Source organism: Musa acuminata, chromosome BXJ1-2 (genome assembly GCF_036884655.1).
Source record: "Musa acuminata AAA Group cultivar baxijiao chromosome BXJ1-2, Cavendish_Baxijiao_AAA, whole genome shotgun sequence".
Taxonomy (NCBI): Eukaryota; Viridiplantae; Streptophyta; class Magnoliopsida; order Zingiberales; family Musaceae; genus Musa; species Musa acuminata.
This window is the reverse complement of record NC_088328.1, coordinates 24,674,325-24,691,927: the sequence shown is the minus strand read 5'-3', so window position 1 is coordinate 24,691,927 and position 17,603 is coordinate 24,674,325. Positions and strand designations below refer to the sequence as shown.

The 17,603-nt window shown below is 35.6% G+C and overlaps 1 protein-coding gene and 1 long non-coding RNA gene across 4 annotated transcripts; one reads left to right on the top strand and one right to left on the bottom strand.

Annotated features, from left to right (window-relative positions):
- Positions 1-5,793: 5,793 nt before the first annotated feature.
- LOC135612831 (uncharacterized) lies at positions 5,794-9,018 on the top strand. Of its 3 annotated transcripts, none has more exons than XR_010487116.1 (3): positions 5,795-6,473; positions 6,900-7,095; positions 8,652-9,018. It is a non-coding gene; the product is annotated as an uncharacterized LOC135612831 (long non-coding RNA). The 3 variants fall into 3 exon arrangements; XR_010487114.1 differs by having other exon boundaries at positions 5,797-5,991; positions 6,078-6,473; positions 6,900-9,018; XR_010487113.1 differs by having other exon boundaries at positions 5,794-6,473; positions 6,900-9,018.
- A 578-nt stretch (positions 9,019-9,596) lies between these two features.
- LOC135612826 (receptor-like protein EIX2) lies at positions 9,597-13,870 on the bottom strand. Its single transcript, XM_065109554.1, has 2 exons — positions 12,208-13,870; positions 9,597-12,087 (listed from the first exon to the last, which is right to left on the bottom strand). The coding sequence occupies exons 1-2, from the start codon at positions 13,610-13,612 to the stop codon at positions 9,824-9,826; spliced, it is 3,669 nt and encodes a 1,222-aa protein (XP_064965626.1). The 5' UTR covers positions 13,613-13,870; the 3' UTR covers positions 9,597-9,823.
- Between the last annotated feature and the right edge of the window lie 3,733 nt (positions 13,871-17,603).

Genomic DNA, 17,603 nt, shown 5'->3' with positions numbered 1-17,603 from the left:
TAACAACATAGTTAGGATTTGTTAATTAAATTATGAATCACCTTACAAGCATAGATATATGAACACCATAATCACTGCTGCATGAAGCAAATAACAACTCATAAACCATAGGCAGAGGACTCATATTTTGATGACAAAGTTTTGACAAACAACTACGAAGACAAGCATCAACAGATCATATAACAGAGTCACTATAGCATGCACAAAAAGGAAAAATTAAAATCATGTTGAAAAGACATGCAAACCATGAGAGTATCACATACTAATTGATACCAATACCATTGCTATTGCTTAAGTCAGATGAGTTATCATAGCTTCCTTTTGTATTTTGCTCCGGTCACTACCATCACCACGTATAGCTTGTCACACATGTTATCAATGGCGCGAAAGTACGTGATCCTCCATGTCCGTCGCAACAAAAGACTTCCACAAATTGCCCAAAATCCGATAATAAATCCTAGCGTGATGCTCGTGTATAACCAAAGTGTTTCCATTCTGCTTTCAGAATAATATTTAGTTTGCTCTTCTTCATCAACCTTCGCTATATTTACCGTACAATTTTTGGGGAGAGGAGGGCCACAAAGATTTGGATTGCCGGCATAAATAGATGGATCAGTAAAAGTTTGCAACTGGTTGCCAGTGGGAATCCTTCCTGAAAGATTATTATATGATAAATTTAATTGGTTCAAGAAATTCAAGGCTATCAAATCGGAAGGAATTGCACCAGAGAGATTATTTCTTGATAGATCGAGAACTTCCAGTTGTTTCATTCTGCCAATGCTCCATGGTATCTGACCTATAAGGTAATTTCTGGACAGATTTAAGCTCCGCAATCCATGCAAATTCCCCAACTCTTCAGGGATGTTTCCAGATAAGTTATTGTTGGAGAGATCAATAAGTGTATCAATTGAAAGTTGTCTGGAGGTAGTATACTTGATTTCACTTCCTTTTATGAAGAGCCACATATCTTCCACAGAGAGACTATCATTGTTGAAGTAACAACACTGATACGTAGGAGCACTTTTTAATGCACTGAAGTCCCCAAAGCTCTGTGGTATCGTTCCTGAAAGATTGTTGTTGGAGAGATCCAAGATTCGAAGAGATGGTAGAGAAGATAATTGAGGAATGCTGCCGATGAAAGCATTGGAGCGTAAGCTAAGTGTCTTCAGGTACAATAGGCTTTCTCCAATCCAAGTTGGTATGTTCCCGATAAAGTTGTTGTGGCCCAAGTCGAGAGTAGATAGTTCTGTGCAACTCTTTAAACAATGAGGAATCGGCCCGGATAAATTATTGTGACTCAAGTGCAGTGACTCTAGCGTTTGCAAATTACAGAGCGAATCAGGGACTCCACCTACTAATTTGTTGCTTGATAAGTCTAAAAGAAGTAAATTTGAGGAATTTTTCCAGCAATTAGGAACCTCTCCTGACAAATTATTCTCAGAAAGCTGAAGCCCTTCCAAATTCCTCAATTGACAATAAGAAAAGGGAATCTCACCACTCATATTATTCGTAGATAGATCAAACCATTGTAAGCTTGGCATGGTATTTGTGATTCTTGGTGAAAGATTCCCAGAGAATGAGTTATTTGAAAGAGATAAATATTTTAATTTTGGAAAGAATTGTGGTATCTCACCAGTAATCTTGTTATCGGATAGATCCAAATATTGGAGACCGGATGGAAGCCAATTGGGAATCGTTTCTTTGATCCCTGTATTTGATAAATATAATTCACTAAGAGTGGTTTGTGTTCGGAGCCATTTCGGAAATTGGGGCATGGGCAGTATTTGACAGAATCCCATCCAAAGGGTGTTAAGCTGAAAGGGAGGGATCCAATCATCGTTTTTGTTCAAGTATATAGAGTTGTATGAAATGTCCAAATCTTTCAAACTTGATAGATTAGCCAATTGGACCTCCGATAAGCTCAACGAGTTAGTGTAGAGATCCAATTCGACGAGGCCCTTCAACCATTTGATGCCTTCCGGAAGCATCCCATTCAAATTGTTGTGGAAAGTTGATGTCTAGGTAAGCCATGCCTCCATCCATTATCATAGAAAGAAGAGTTAGTATAACATGACTTATTGTATATAGTCAAATATTAATGTAAATGGTGGTTTTTTCCATGGAGGATGTAGAGATGTATAATGGTGTTTGAAGTATTTATAGTGTAACCTTTTGAGAAAAGACAAATAAATAATTTTAAAGATATAATAAAGAGTGTGCGTATGATAGAACTCATGAGATCAATTCTCTTTTCACCTAGCTATATTACTTTAAAATTCTAAATAAAATTAGCTGACCAATTTGTAGCTCTATCATATCATGAATCAACTTCTTGTGTTTCCCAACTGAATTAAAATGCATTCGTTTGGACTAGAGAAATATTATAGGATATGATTAATTTTTTATTTATGTTTTCATCAAAACAATCAAGATTTAGGCTCTCAACATTGTAACATCTTTCATGAGATTTTCGACTTAAAACATTAGGACGCTTACAAGCGATCTTAGGTAACTCTTCAATTTTTTGATTTGAGCTTGTGACATGCATTAGCACTATTAGTATAATACATTTCATTTCAAACTTAGCATCATCATCATCATCCATTTGAAGTTAAAAATAAAAATAAAAATCTAAAAGGAAAGTGACATAAAACAAAAATCTTCTGGTTTCTAATCTCTTGAATGTCGTTTTGTTTGAGAGGCTCTTTCACGGATCCTGATGGAATGGATACTTAGAATACCTATTTCTAAAGCTCTTGATGATGACACTTGATATAACAATCCAATTCTATCGGTATATCAAATCAGATTCTAAGGAGGAGGTTTGGCACGGCTAGAAGGCGACATGGCTGCTTACTATTCTCTCCTAAAGTAAAACTGTTTTTATGGAAGCTCTCCTGGAACCGATTACCCATCTCTGCTCTCTTTGCACATATTCTGCACCACCAGCAAGATAATTAAATTGCTTTGTCTGTCACCTTTCGGTATATAGCTCCCCACATATTCTCCTACAATGTTGTTCGGCCCTCTCTTTTTGGAATATGCTCCGGGCCAAATTGAAATTTGTTTCGAGTTCTTTGACGCATGGGCTTATTGGCTTCACGAGGAAGATGGTCATGACAAACAAATCTCTAGAACGATCTTAAGTCTCATTTTCTATTCTTTAATTTCGATGAAACTTTTGATTAGATTATTTAATGTGATGGTTCATTCTCTTTTACTGAACTTACCGTAGGTATTGGGCTTTGCTTCCTCTCGCCTTCCAACTCCACCATTGCCGTTGTGGGCAGCTTCCCTTACAAGCGCACAATCCATTGATGAAAGGGCTCCACCATGCTCAAGAACTATAAATAACCAGCCTAAGGATTCAATCGGACTCTCAATCACTCATCTCGATCATCAATGGAACCAAGGAAACCCCTTGGCACCTTATACCCGTAACTGCTGAGATTAAGTTGAGGATGGATAATTTACACTCTTTTGATCTCAATTATTGTCATTTACTTGACTCTATTAATGTGTTAAATCATTAAATTGAGTAAAAAATTTATAATAAAGAATTAGTTATTGAATGGTGGTTAAAAGAAATAATCAAATACTTAGTAGTGTTGATTTTGGAACATTAATCTTTATTTTAATATATTAAGGACATCAACTTATCTCATGTTAATTACTATTATGGACATCATATTGTGTCAAATAATTCATTTACCGAAGGAAACAAAAGAAAGCTACTTTCAATCACTATCGTTTATTTAACCCAACCATTTGTCTAATTCTTGAACAGAGGAAATAAAAAAAAAGTCACTCAAACCATTATCATTTACTTAATTCAATTAATATATTGAATCATTCAATTAAGTGAAGATTTTATCATCAAAGTTTGGTTAATATCAACTTATCTCAAGTTAATTGTTATTAAAGAAATTGTGTCATGTTAAATGATCCATTCACGGAAGGTAACGTAAGATAATTACTTTGAAGCATTATCATTTATCTAATTCATTATTAAAGAAAATAAAAAAAATCACTCAAATCATTATCATTTACTTCACTCAATGCCAGAAAAGGTGAGGACAAGAAGAAGAAGGGTTCTCCGGCTCATGTTTAACAGCGAGCTCTACCCCTAAACCCGGCAGCTCTCGTATTAATATATAAGCTCATATTTGCCTAACGCATGCGTGAGTGCTCCATTAGAGGAGAAAGTTGTCACGAGGGATCTCCTGGATGAGGCTGAATCGTTCCACAAGAATATGTGTCCAACAAAATTGTCACTAGTCAAAGTCAAGTAATACGAAAATAAGTCAATGTCCAAAACAAATTAGAAACTCAACTTATGGTGGAGGCTTTTTCATTGCTTAATTTCCACTACTAGTGCCGCATTCCATATCATAACCAAGCTTGACCGCAGATATAGACATTCAACAATATGATAGGAAATTGATGGTGGAAGTCAAAAGCCGTCATTCTCTTCAATTGTCAATGTAGCATGAAATTCACGGCAAAAAAAGAAAAAGAGAAAAAGAGAGAGATAGATAACGACATGTTTCATAAAATAAAGCCACCATTAAGAATGGAATCAAAGAAAAATGTTATCAAAATCATTATCGTTTACTTGACCCAATTAATAATTTGGCTACTTTTTAAAAAAAGTAATCAACGAATAAAAAAAATCATTAAAAATCATTCTAATTGACTTGACCCCATAATAATTTGGTTACTTTTTGAAAAGAGAAACCAATGAATAAAAAAATAACTAAAAATTATTATAATTTATTTTGTTTAATCTTTGAAAGGAGTGGAAAGTTGATGTCTACATAAGTTATGCCTCATCCATTATCATAGAAAAAAGAGTACATCATGACTGACTTGATTGTATATAGCCAAATAATAATGTAAATGGTGGTTTTTTCCACATAGGATATAGAGACATTTGAAGTATTTGTAGTATAATTTTTTGAGAAAAGATAAATAAATAAATTTAAAGATATAATAAAGAGTGTTGAACTCATGAGATCAATTCTCTTTTCACCTAGCTATATTACTTTAAAATTCTAAATAAAATTAGCTAACCAATTTGTATCTCTACCATATCATCAATCAACTTGTGTTTCCCAACTGAATTAAAATGCATTCGTTTGGACTAGAGAAATATTATAGAATATGATTAATTTTTTATTTATATTTTCATCAAAACAATCAGGATTTAGGCCCTGAACATTGTAACATCTTTTATGAGATTTTCGACTTAAAACATTAGGACATTGTAACATTGTAACATTATAACTCTTCAATTTTTTTATTTGAGCTTGAGACATGCATTAGCACTATTAGTATAATACATTTCATTTCAAACTTAGCATCATCATCATCATCCATTTTAAGTGAAAAAAATAACAAAAATCTAAAAGAAAGTTGACATAAAACATGGTTTTACATTTGCTTTAATTGATTTAGCACAAACCTTCATCTTTTCTTCTAAGTTTGGAATGATTATTAGTGATTTTAATATAATATTTTATTATAAAATCTGACATTATCGATGATTTAATGCAACCCTTCAAAATTTTCTTTCGAACTTAGAACAAACATTAGTGGTGTTAGTACAACAATTTTCATATTAAACTAATTATTACGATTTTTATTTTCGGCTTTAGGTAAAACTGATTACCAAAATCTAAAAGAAGAGTGGCATAAAGTAAAACTAACTCAAAATAATGTGCGAATACTTACACCATTTAAAAAAAGAAAATACCGCTAATGTCTGTTATGTTGGAAGAAAAGGAGGACAAGCTCCATCGTAAAGGGTGCATTACCCCTTCGAATGTTCAGATCAAGAAGCTTGTACCGATGTATATTGCTTATATTTGGTTAGGTTGCCATCACAATGGAAGGCTCGAGGCATGGGGCATATGAATTCGATCCATCTCTTTGCCAAGTTGGTACATGATGTGTCATCGTAGCTAAGTACCCGAATTTGTACCGAAACATGTTTGTTATCTAATCTGTGAAATAGCTTATAACGATATCTTGTTTCTACAAATTTTGAGCTCTAATCTTGTTCAGAATTTGTTCAGACTCTGGAAGGTTATACAAATGCAGACTGGTGAGTCGAATCTTGAAATCGAATCAAGAAAGCCCCAAATGATCTGTTAGATTTGAATTCCGGCCCAACGGGCGAGGAAGATCGAGCGAACCCACCTTGGTCTCCGGAAACCCCGTCGAAGCTGTCGCCGCCGACGAGAGGGCCGCTTTCGCAGCTCCTCCTCCTCATTTACGTGATCTTTTCTTCGTTGCTGCTCTCGTCTTCTTTGGAGTCTGTCGCCGGAACCGGAGGCGACGCGAGCAGCAGCAGGAGCTCTGGTGCGAGATTGGAATGGAAATTCCTTACCAAGAGAAATTTCTCCTCTTAGATCCGTCTCCATCCCCAGATCCTCCTCATGATTACCGTCCCTTGTACGCCGCTTCCCTTGGTAAGGAATTTCTTTGTCATGACAACCCAATGAATTGTGAAGTGTATTCCATTCTTGATTACCGGTACTTTGAAAAAGATGTTTTCTGTGTTTTTCGATCTAGGGTTTGCAGGAACTAATTTTGTTCTGGTTATCTTTCTGACTCTTCTTGATGTTTGATCGTATTGCTTCGATTATTGCCATTCAAACCGTTTCACATATGATAGTAGAAACTTTTTCTTGGGGATGAGTCACGGAAGTCGAAGGATCTTCGACGTTTTGTTCCTCTAGGATTTGGATTGCTTTGTTCGTAAGATTTTCCTTGTTGTATTCGATGATTAGAAGACTGCGACTTTCTTTTTCCCTGCCATGGGCCTTAAATGCATATTCCATGTTTGTTGTAAAATTATACTTTTCTGGCACCTTACGACATGCATTATTATGCAGCTTGGAATTCTGTTCACATGAATCATTTTATCGAAAGGGAAGCAGAGAGGGCTTTACCAATGTGAAATGTAATTGGTTAGTTGGTTGTAGACAGGCAGTTAAGACACATCCTTGTGCTTTCTTTGGTCGGTCTCAGCAATTCTGCTCCAACAGAGCAACGAGTTTGACTTATGTTGGTGAGACTAAAACTTATCTGGTAAGAATATTCTTAATAGTCATCTGCCCTTGCTTCTTTAGTAGTAGACGTTGAGATAAACAATTAAAATTCAATAGATGAAAATTCCTTTTAAAATGGGATGAAAGTTATTTATGTGGTTCTACCTTGATAAGAATATATGTGAGCAGAAATGTATGTTGTGATTTCATAGCAGTGAACCTTATGAGCAAATTTCATTTTATTTTCTCTTTGGCAAGGGTTTCTTTTTTTTTTTAAGAGTAAGCGACAAAGGTGGTATTTGAGTCCAAGACCTTACGATAAACTATCAATGTCTTTACCAGCTAAGCTAGTCTTTGGCTAGGTTAATGTCAATAAGAAGATTAGTATTTATATTCTTTGGTATCAGAGCTTGTCTACTTTTGGCCCCTCTTATCAAATTTAACATGTTGCTTTTTGCCTAAACTGAGACTTCATAGGATCTCTGGCTCTTGATGTCCTAATACCTTCTTCTTTAAGCCTTTCCTCTTGAACAGTGTGTGAATGTGCATGCCTCGTGTGGCCATGTGTATGTGTCTATGAATGTATGATGTGCACTTGATACCATCCATCTCCTATTTTGCAAATTGTTTCAATATGACATGTGGTGATTAATGGTTGGTAAATTTATTAAGTGTGCATCATGTTAACATTGCTTAAATTAATGATAATTTTATCTCCATGAAATTACTGATTCTCATTGTTGCAACTGTGTGACTTCCTGTTCATCATTGTTTTCAAATCGCTTAAACATTACTTAAACATTGAGGAAATCTTCAATTTTTGTCTTGTGGTTGATCTTTTGGTTTCTAATCGCGTGAATGTTGTTTTGTTTGAGTGGCTCTTCCACGGTTCCCTAGTTGAATGAATATTTAGAATACATATTCTTAGAGCTCTTGATGAGGACACTTGGATATGACAACCCAATCTCCTAGGCTTGTTGTCTACTATTGATTTCTATCGGTATATCAAATCAGATTCTAAGGAGGAGGTTTGGCAGGGCTAGAAGGCGATATGGCTCCTTCCTATCTCCCCTAAAGTTAAAACTCTTTCTATGGAAACTCTTCTGGAACCGATTACCCATCTCTGACCTCTTTGCACATATTCTACGCCACCAGCAAGATAATTGCTTTGTATGTCACCTTTCGGTAGATACCTCCCCACATATTCTCCTACAATGTTCTTCAGCCCTCTCTTTTTGGAATCTGCTCCAGGCCAAATTGAAATTTGTTTCAAGTTCTTTGACACATGGGCTTATCTTGGCTTCACGAGGGAGATGGTCATGACAAACAAATCTCTAGAACGATCTTAAGTCTCATTTCCTATTCTTTTTGTTGTCTTTGGCTCAATAGGAATGAGGTCAGATTCCATGACTGTCGTGCCAAACCTCCTACCATAGTCTCCAGGGTGATTGCCCTCACCAATGAAATCGCTGAATCATATCCTTCGCCTGAGAAAACTAGGAATATATGCACTATGTATCCTCAACCAGGTAATGGGATCTACGGCTACATATTACAATGTGAGAAATCTTTTACTTCACTTCGAATTTTCTGCAGGAACCAGATTTATCTTCCTCTTTGCTGCAAACTCATCGCTAGCTGTGGGCCGATCGAATCCCCTAATGGCAGAGGCTCTCGTTGTCCTGGAGGCGCTGAAACACACAGAGGCACTGCAGTGGCACCACCCCTGGATCCAAACTGACTCCCAATCACTAATATCTATTGTTAACAGTGCCAAGGAAATCCCTTGGTTCCTTTCTGTCATTATTTCTGATGTAACGTTATTTATGGCCAAACTTCACATCATTGCTCACAGTTTTATCCCTAAGGCTCTCAACAGCAAAGTTCATCAGCTTGTTGCTTTTCTAAGAACCAATGGGTTCTCATGTTTTTATAAAGTGGGTGATTCTGATATATCATCCAATCCTCTTGTTATCTTTCTTTAATTTCGATGAAAGTTGTTACTGTTTTAAAAAAAAAATTCAATACTCTGGATCCGAACCCAAGGGGTGAAACTTTTGACTATATTATGTAATGTGATGGTTCATTCTTTTTTACTGAACTTACCGTAGGTATTGGGTTTTGCTTCCTCTCGACTTCCAACTCCACCATTGCTGCTGTGGGCAGCTTCCCTTACAAGCGCACAATCCATTGATGAAAGGGCTCCACCATGCTCAACAACTATAAATAACCACCCTAAAGATTCAATCGGACTCTCAATCACTCATCTCGATCATTGAATCAATGGAACCAAGGAACCCCCTTGGCATCTTATACCCATAACTGCTGAGATTTAAGTTGAGGATGGACAAATTACTCAAATCATTGTCATTTACTTGTTATTGAATTATTCAATTGAACTAAGAATTTATTATCGGTGGTTATGACTATTATTGAATTATTCAATTGAACTAAGAATTTATTATCGGTGGTTATGACTATTGAACACCATAAACACTGCTGCTTGAAATAAATGCTAGCGCATAAACCATAGGCAGAGAACTCATATTTTGATGACCTAAAGTTTTAACAAACAAACTACATAGACAAACATCAACGGATCATATAACAGTCATTATAGCATGCATAAAAATGAGAAATTAAAATCATGTGACGGTGTTATGAAAAGACAAGCAAGCCATGAGCGTATCAAATACTGATCTATACCAATGCCATTGCTATTGCTTAAGTTGGATGAGTCATGTCGTCCCCCTCTAACATCAGAGTTATCATAGATTCCTTTTGTATTTTGCCACGGTCACTACCATCACCACGTATAGCTTGTCACACATGTTATCAATGGCGCGGAAGTATGCGATCCTCCATGTTCGTTGCAACAAAAGGCTTCCACAAATCGCCCAAAATCCAATAATAAATCCTAGCGTGATGCTTGTGTATAACCAAAGTGTTTCCATTCTATTTTTAGAAGAATCTTTATTTTGCTCTTCTTCAACGGCCTGTGCTATATTCACCGTACAATTTTTGAGGAGAGGAGGGCCACAAAGATTTGGATTGCCAGCATAGATTGATGGATCAATAAAAGTTTGCAATTGGTTGCCAGTCGGAATGCTTCCTGAAAGATTGTTATATGATAAATTCAAATGGTCTAAGAAATTCAAGGTCGCCAAACCGGATGGAATTGCACCCGAGAGATTATTTCTTGAGAGATCGAGAACTTCTAGTTGTTTCATTCCATCGATACTTCTTGGTATCTGACCTATAAGGTAATTTCCGGATAGATTTAAGCTCCGCAATCCAAGCAAATTCCCGAATTCTTCAGGGATGTTTCCAGATAAGTAATTATTGGAGAGATCAATAAGTGTATCCATTGAAAGTTGTCTCAAGGTGGTATACTTGATTTCAATTCCTTTTATGAAGAGCCATATATCTTCCTCAGAGAAAATTACGTTGTTGAAGTAACAACACTGATACGTAGGAGCGCTTTTTAATGCACTGAAGTCCCCAAAGCTCCGTGGTATTATTCCTGAAAGATTGTTGTTGGAGAAATCCAAGATACGAAGAGATGCTAGAGAAGATAATTGAGGAATGCTACCGTTGAAGTCATTCGAGCGTAAGCTTAGTGTCTTCAGGTACAAGAGGCTTTCTCCGATCCAAGTTGGTATATTCCCGTTAAAGTTGTTGTGGCCGAGGTCTAGAGTAACGAGTTCTGTGCAACTCTTTAAACAAAGAGGAATCGGCCCGGATAAATTATTGCGCCTCAAGTGCAGTGACTCCAGCGTTTGCAAATTACAGACTGAATCAGGGATTCCACCTACTAATTTGTTGCTTGATAAGTCTAAAAGAAGTAAATTTGAGGGATTTTTCCAACAATTAGGAACACCTCCTGACAAATTATTTTCGGAAAGCAGAAGCCCTTCCAAATACCTCGATCGACAATAAGAGAAGGGAATCTCACCACTCATATTATTCGTAGATATATCGAACCATTGTAAGTTTGGCATTATGTCTGAGATTCTTGGTGGAAGATTCCCTGAGAATGAGTTATTTGAAAGAAATAAATATTTTAATTTAGGAAGGAATTGTGGTATCTCACCAGTAATCTTGTTATCGGATAGATCCAAATACTCGAGACCGGATGGAAGCCAGTTGGGAATCGTTTCTTTCATACCTGTGTTTGATAAATATAATTCACCAAGAGTGGTTTGTGTTCGAAGCCATTTCGGAAAATGGGGTATAGGTAGTATTTGGCAGAATCCCATGAGAAGGGTGTTAAGCTGAAAGGGAGGGATCCAATCATCGCTTTTGTTCAAGTGTATAGAGTTGTATGAAATGTCCAAATATTTCAAACTTGATAGATTAACAAGGTCGTCCTCTGATAAGCTCAACGAATTATTGTGAAGATCCAATTGGACGAGGCCCTTCAACCGTTTGATGCCTTCCGGAAACATCCCATTTAAATAATTGGAACGTAAAATCAAAGATTGTAGCATAGAGAGGTTTCCAAGAGATGCAGGCAATGATCCATGGAGAGAGTTGTAAGAGAGATCCAAATACTCGAGACAAGAAGGAAGCCTATCGAAAAACATGTCTTTGATACCCGCACTTGACAATTGTAGTCGACGAAGACTGGCTTGTGTTTGGAGCCATTTCGGAAAATGGGGAATGGGCAGTATTTGGCAGAAATCCATGGAGAGGCTTAGAAGCTGAAAAGGAGGGATCCAGTCATTGCTTTTGTTCAAGTGTATAGAGTTGTATGAAATGTCCAAATATTTCAAACTTGATAGATTAGCAAGGTCATCCTCTGATAAGGCCAACGAGTTATTGTAAAGATCCAATTGGACGAGGCCCTTCAACCGTTTGATCCCTTCCGGCAACATCCCATTCAGGTAACTGGAACGTAGAAACAAAGATTGCAGCATAGAGAGGTTTCCAAGAGATATAGGCAATGATCTGTGGAGAGAGTTGTAAGAAAGATCCAAATGCTCGAGACTAGAAGGAAGCCCATCGAGAATCATGTCTATTACTCCTACTCCTGCATGTGAAAATATAATTCATGAAAAGATTTGTAGTTTGGAACCGTTTTGGAAAATATGCTATTTAAAAAAAATGTTATATAAAGAGGTTGAAACTGAAAAGGACGGGATCCAATCACCACTTTTTCTGGAGTCGTAGTTGTTCGAAATGTCCAAATACCTTAAACTTGATAGATTAGCCAATTGGACCTCCGATAAGCTCAACGAGTTACTACTGAGATCCAAATAGATAAGGCTCTTCAGTTGTCCGATGCCTTCCGAAATCGTCCCATTCAAATCATTAGAATATAAAACTAAATGTTGCAGCAATGATAGATTCCCGATAGATGCAGGCACTGATCCACAGAGGGAGTTGAAAGAAAGATAAAGAGATTTGAGATTCTTGATGTTCCCTAGCCAATCCGGAAAGGAACCACTCAGCTGGGTGTCGCTGAGGTCCAATTCCTCCATACTATACTTAAGACATCCAGAGAAAACCATTTTTAGATTGGCAAACACATCGTTGATAAGCACCTGGCGCAGGTATAGAATTTGGAGCTTGCAGAGATTAGATATAGGAGCTACCTGCATGAAGCCATCTTGGAACTCACTCCTAGACAAATCGAGTTCCCTGAGAGATGTCAACTTCGTAATAGAATTAGGAAAGAACCCATGTAGGTCATTCCCACCAAGATAAAGGTACTCGAGGCTAGTAATATTGAACACCCAATCTGGTATGGTGGAGTTTATATCATTGTCTCCTAAATCAAGAGTGGTGAGAGATGTGAAGTTGACATCAGACAATGAATGTGGAAAGGTCCCTAAGTCACAAGAACTTAATTTAATCTCCTGAACACGTGGAAGCACGTTCAAATCTTGCAACCAGTTGGACGCATTTGTAAAATTGACCAAATTCATGTTAAGGTGCCGAAGGGAAGTGAGCATAGAGATCCATCTTGTGTTCTCAAGGTACAAGCAGAAGAAGCCATCACCGTCATCATCCCCATTGCAGTTATAAGAAAGGTCGAGGTGCTGCAAAGTGGATAGATTTCCGAGCTGATCAGGTACTCTACCCACGAAGCCTGCCCCTGAGAGGTTAAGATATGTTAGTCTTCTGAAAGCTCCAAAGAACTTGGGGATGGGTTTATGCGTAAAACAGTTGCCGCTGAGGTCCAGGTGATTAAGTTGTTGGAGAGAACGCAGTGATGGAGTTATGTCACCATGCAGTGCCCATCTGCATCCTGGATCATCATCCAACAAGTAGGACACCTCCTGATGAGTGCAGTCGTCAGCTAGAAATGAACATCTATTTCGAAGATCCAGCTTGACAACATGACCAGAGATGTTGCTGCAGCCAACTCCTTCCCACGCACAACAGTCCTCCCCGACCCAGGAAGAGAGACGATTGGAAGGATCATGAAGTCCACGCTTGAAGTCGATGAGGGCTTTCCTCTCCGTCTCTCGACAGCCATGAGAAATACCAAGCTCAATGCTCAGAACAGCAAGAGAAAAGGTGAGGAAAAGAAGAGGGGCTCTCCCACCCATGTTTTACGGTGAGCTCTACCCCTAAAGCCTCGTGTCTGTATATAAGTTCATATTTGCGTAACGCATGCGTGAGTGCCCCGTTGGTGGAGAAAGTTGTCAGGAGGGAACTCCTGGATGAGGCTAAAACAAAATGGAAACTCGCGTATGGTGGAGGCATTTCCATTGATCGCTTACTTTCCACCACAGGTGTCGCATTCCTTGTCATAATCCTAATCTACCAGTCAAACCTTTTTGGAAATGATGTATTTCCTTGTCATAATCCTAATCTACCAGTCAAACCTTCTTAGAAATGATGTATTTATTATACATCAAATAATATCACTAACCGATCTTAATCGCATATATAAGCAGACATCCGACGGTATATGATTGGCGATTGGTGGTGGAAGTTAAAAGCATCAGTGTAGCATGAAATTTATGGCAAAATAGCACTCTTTTGATCTCAACTTTGTACCATGATTCTTAAATTGCAAGGTGCATTAATTATTATTATTATTATTTAGTAGAACCGTTGGGTTCTCACATTGCTATATGCTTTTTGTTAATCCCAACAGATGTGTATGAGTATATGCTTTTTGTTATTACCAAACAATAGGAAAGCAATAATTATTTACAGTTATGCAGCTGCACTTAATTACTCGTATGCTTGTTTTTTTTTTTATATATGAAGATGGCATATACTCGTCTATTCAATGAATGGATTTCTCATAGACAATACAATGTTGGAGATGACTTATTATTTGTATTCATAAGTATTAATTATTAATAGACTATTGAAGTAGGTATTGCTATTGTCTAAGAGATTTACTAATTACAGATACAAATTATACTTATCGTGTATTAATTATACTTGGCTAAGATTTCTCCTAGACACTCGTCTTTATGTGAATATACACCGGAGATTGCATGCTTTCTATTTGTATTAACTCAAAATATTTCTCAAATGGATTATTAGACAAAGATTTAAATCACTTATCCTTTTTTATCAACTATCATATATTTTTATGTGGCATGAAATTTATAGCTCAAACTGGGAAGATCTTTCATCTACAATCGAATATCATGTCAAATAATCTAAAGGCAATCAAAGAAAATTACATCAAAACACCATTATCATTTATTTGACTCTACTAATATGTTGAATCATTCAATTAAACGAGAATTTATCATTAAAAATTGATGATTAAATTAATGACTAACATAAGCAATTAAATACTTGGAAGCATTGATTTTGGAGATTCATAATGTCTTAAGGATATTAGTTTTTTTCAAGTTAATTACTATTCAAGATATCATGTCATGTCACATAAAAGGTAATCAAAAAGCTATTTTAAATCACTATCATTTACTTGACCCAATAATTCATTTAATTCTTGATTGAAGAAAACAAAGAAAAGTCACTCAAATCATTGACATTTACTTGACTCTACTAATGTGTTGAATCATTCAATTGAGCGAGAATTTATCATTAAAGGTTGGTGATTGAATCAATGGCTAACATAAACAATCAAATACTTACAAATGTTAATTTTGAAACTTTAACCTCTATTGTAATGTCTTAAGGATATTATTTTTCTCAAGTTAATTACTATTCAGGATATCATGCCACATCAAATAATCTATTCACCGAACGCAACAAAAAAAAAAATATTTCAAATCACTATCGTTTACTTGACCTAATGATTTGTTTAATTCTTGATCGGACAAAACAAAGAAAAGTCACTCAAATCATTATCATTTACTTGACTCTACTAATGTATTGAATCATCAAATTGAGCAAGAATTTATCATTAAAGATCGATGATTAAATCAATGACTAACATAAGCAATCAAATACTTACCGGTATTAATTTTAGAGCTTTAATCTCTATTTCTCAAGTTAATTACTATTCAGAACATGTCATATAAAATAATCCATTCAAAGGCAATCAAAGAAAACTATTTCAAATCACTATCGTTTACTTGACCCAATAATTTATTTAATTCTTGATCGAAGAAAACAAAAAAAAGTTTCTCAAATCATTGTCATTTACTTGACTCCACTAATATGTTAATCATTCAATTGAGCAAAAACTTATCATTAAAGGTTGATGATTGAATCAACCGTTAACATAAGCAATTAAATACTAGTATTGATTTTGAAGCTTTAATCTCTATTACAAATATCTTAATGATATTAGTTTTCTCAAATTAATTATTATTCAGGACATCATGTCAAGGGAAATAATCCATTCGCTAAATATAACCAAAAAAAGATATTTCAAATCACTATCATTTATTTGACCCAACGATTTGTTTAATTTTTTATTGGAGAAAACAAAGAAAAGTCACTCAAATTACTGTCATTTAACTTAGACTTTACTAATATATTACATCATTCAATTAAAAGAGAATTTATTATTAAAAGTTGGTGATTGAATGAATGACTAACATAATCAATCAAATATTTAGAAGTGTTGATTTGGGGCTTTAATCTCAATATCGTAAGGACATTAGTTTTCTCAAGTTAATTATTATTTAGGACATTATGTTATGTCAAATAATCCAAGGCAACTAAAGAAAACTATTTTGAATCACTATCTTGATTGAAGAAAACAAAGAAAAATCATTCAAATCATTATCATTTACATGACTCCACTAATGTGTTGACCAAGAATTTATCATCAAAGACTTGATGGCTAATAGAAGCAATTAAGTACTTAGGAGTATTGATTTTAGAGCATTAATCTCTATTGCAATGTATTAAGGACATGCAATATATTAAGGACATCAATTTATCTCAAGTTAATTGCTATTAAAGATATTATGTCATGTTAAATAATCTATTTACCGAAAGTAATCACAGAAAACTATTTTAAATTGTCACCGTTTACTTACCCAGTGATTTATTCAATTCTTGAACGAAAGAAACATAAAAAAATTTATTCGAATCATTGTCATTTACTTACTCTACGAATCATTCAATTGAATTAAGAATATGCCATCAAAGATTGATGCTTAAATTAGTAGCAAATAAAAGTAATCAAAATATCAGGAGTGTTGATTTTAAATCATTAATCTCTACTAAATGTATTAAGAAAATCATTTTATCTCTGGTTAATTGCTATTCTGTGATATAAATTTTAATTTTGTTGCTGCAATAACCATTGCGACTTGTTTGATCTTCAATGGTTTCTACGTGTACAGCCACATGTACGTGCATCAAGTTCTAGATACAATAACAAGCCCTCTCTATCGATGCAACCGATTAATTGTCGAGCATCGACATGTTCATTGTACGCTCGTATCCAATAACCAAAGTAAGCTCATTGCTATTCCAGATAAGAAAACCGGGCTCTCCAGCAGTTCTCAAAGGGAGGGTATCGTTTTACATATAATTGACTTACCATATAATTGACTTATTCCTTGGGGTTCCTTTAGACAAATGATCCTCTGGATAACACTAAGATGGGAACTTTAAGAGGAAACAAATAGCCACGTGTGAGAGGATCGAGAGGGTATCCAACTTCAGTTCTATCTCACAACCTAATTTGGAAGTACAGTATCCGATGTTAGTCTGCTTCCAATAAAATATGTGAAGGTCTAGTTTCATGTGTGCATACTGTCAGTGATGTCAACTTGCTGCAAAACAATTGACAGAAAGTTCAATTTCGGATGACACAAAATTCGCTATTCTTAATCTTTACATTAAATTATGCTTGTTATAATTTGTTAACTAGATTATGAATCACCTGACAAGCATAGATATGAACACCATAACCACTACTACTTTAAATAAATAACAGCTAATAAATAACACTAAAGATTAATGTTTAATACAAAAGGCTTGAAATGGTCATCAACTCCCTTTTTGAAAACTTCCTGCCATGTATTATGTGTGTGAGTGTGTGTGAAAATTTTCTAAGATTGTTTTAAAAAAAAATCCATGCGATTGATCCTAAATAGTTAAAATATTATGATTTTTAATTATAATCGGAGAAAATTTTATAAT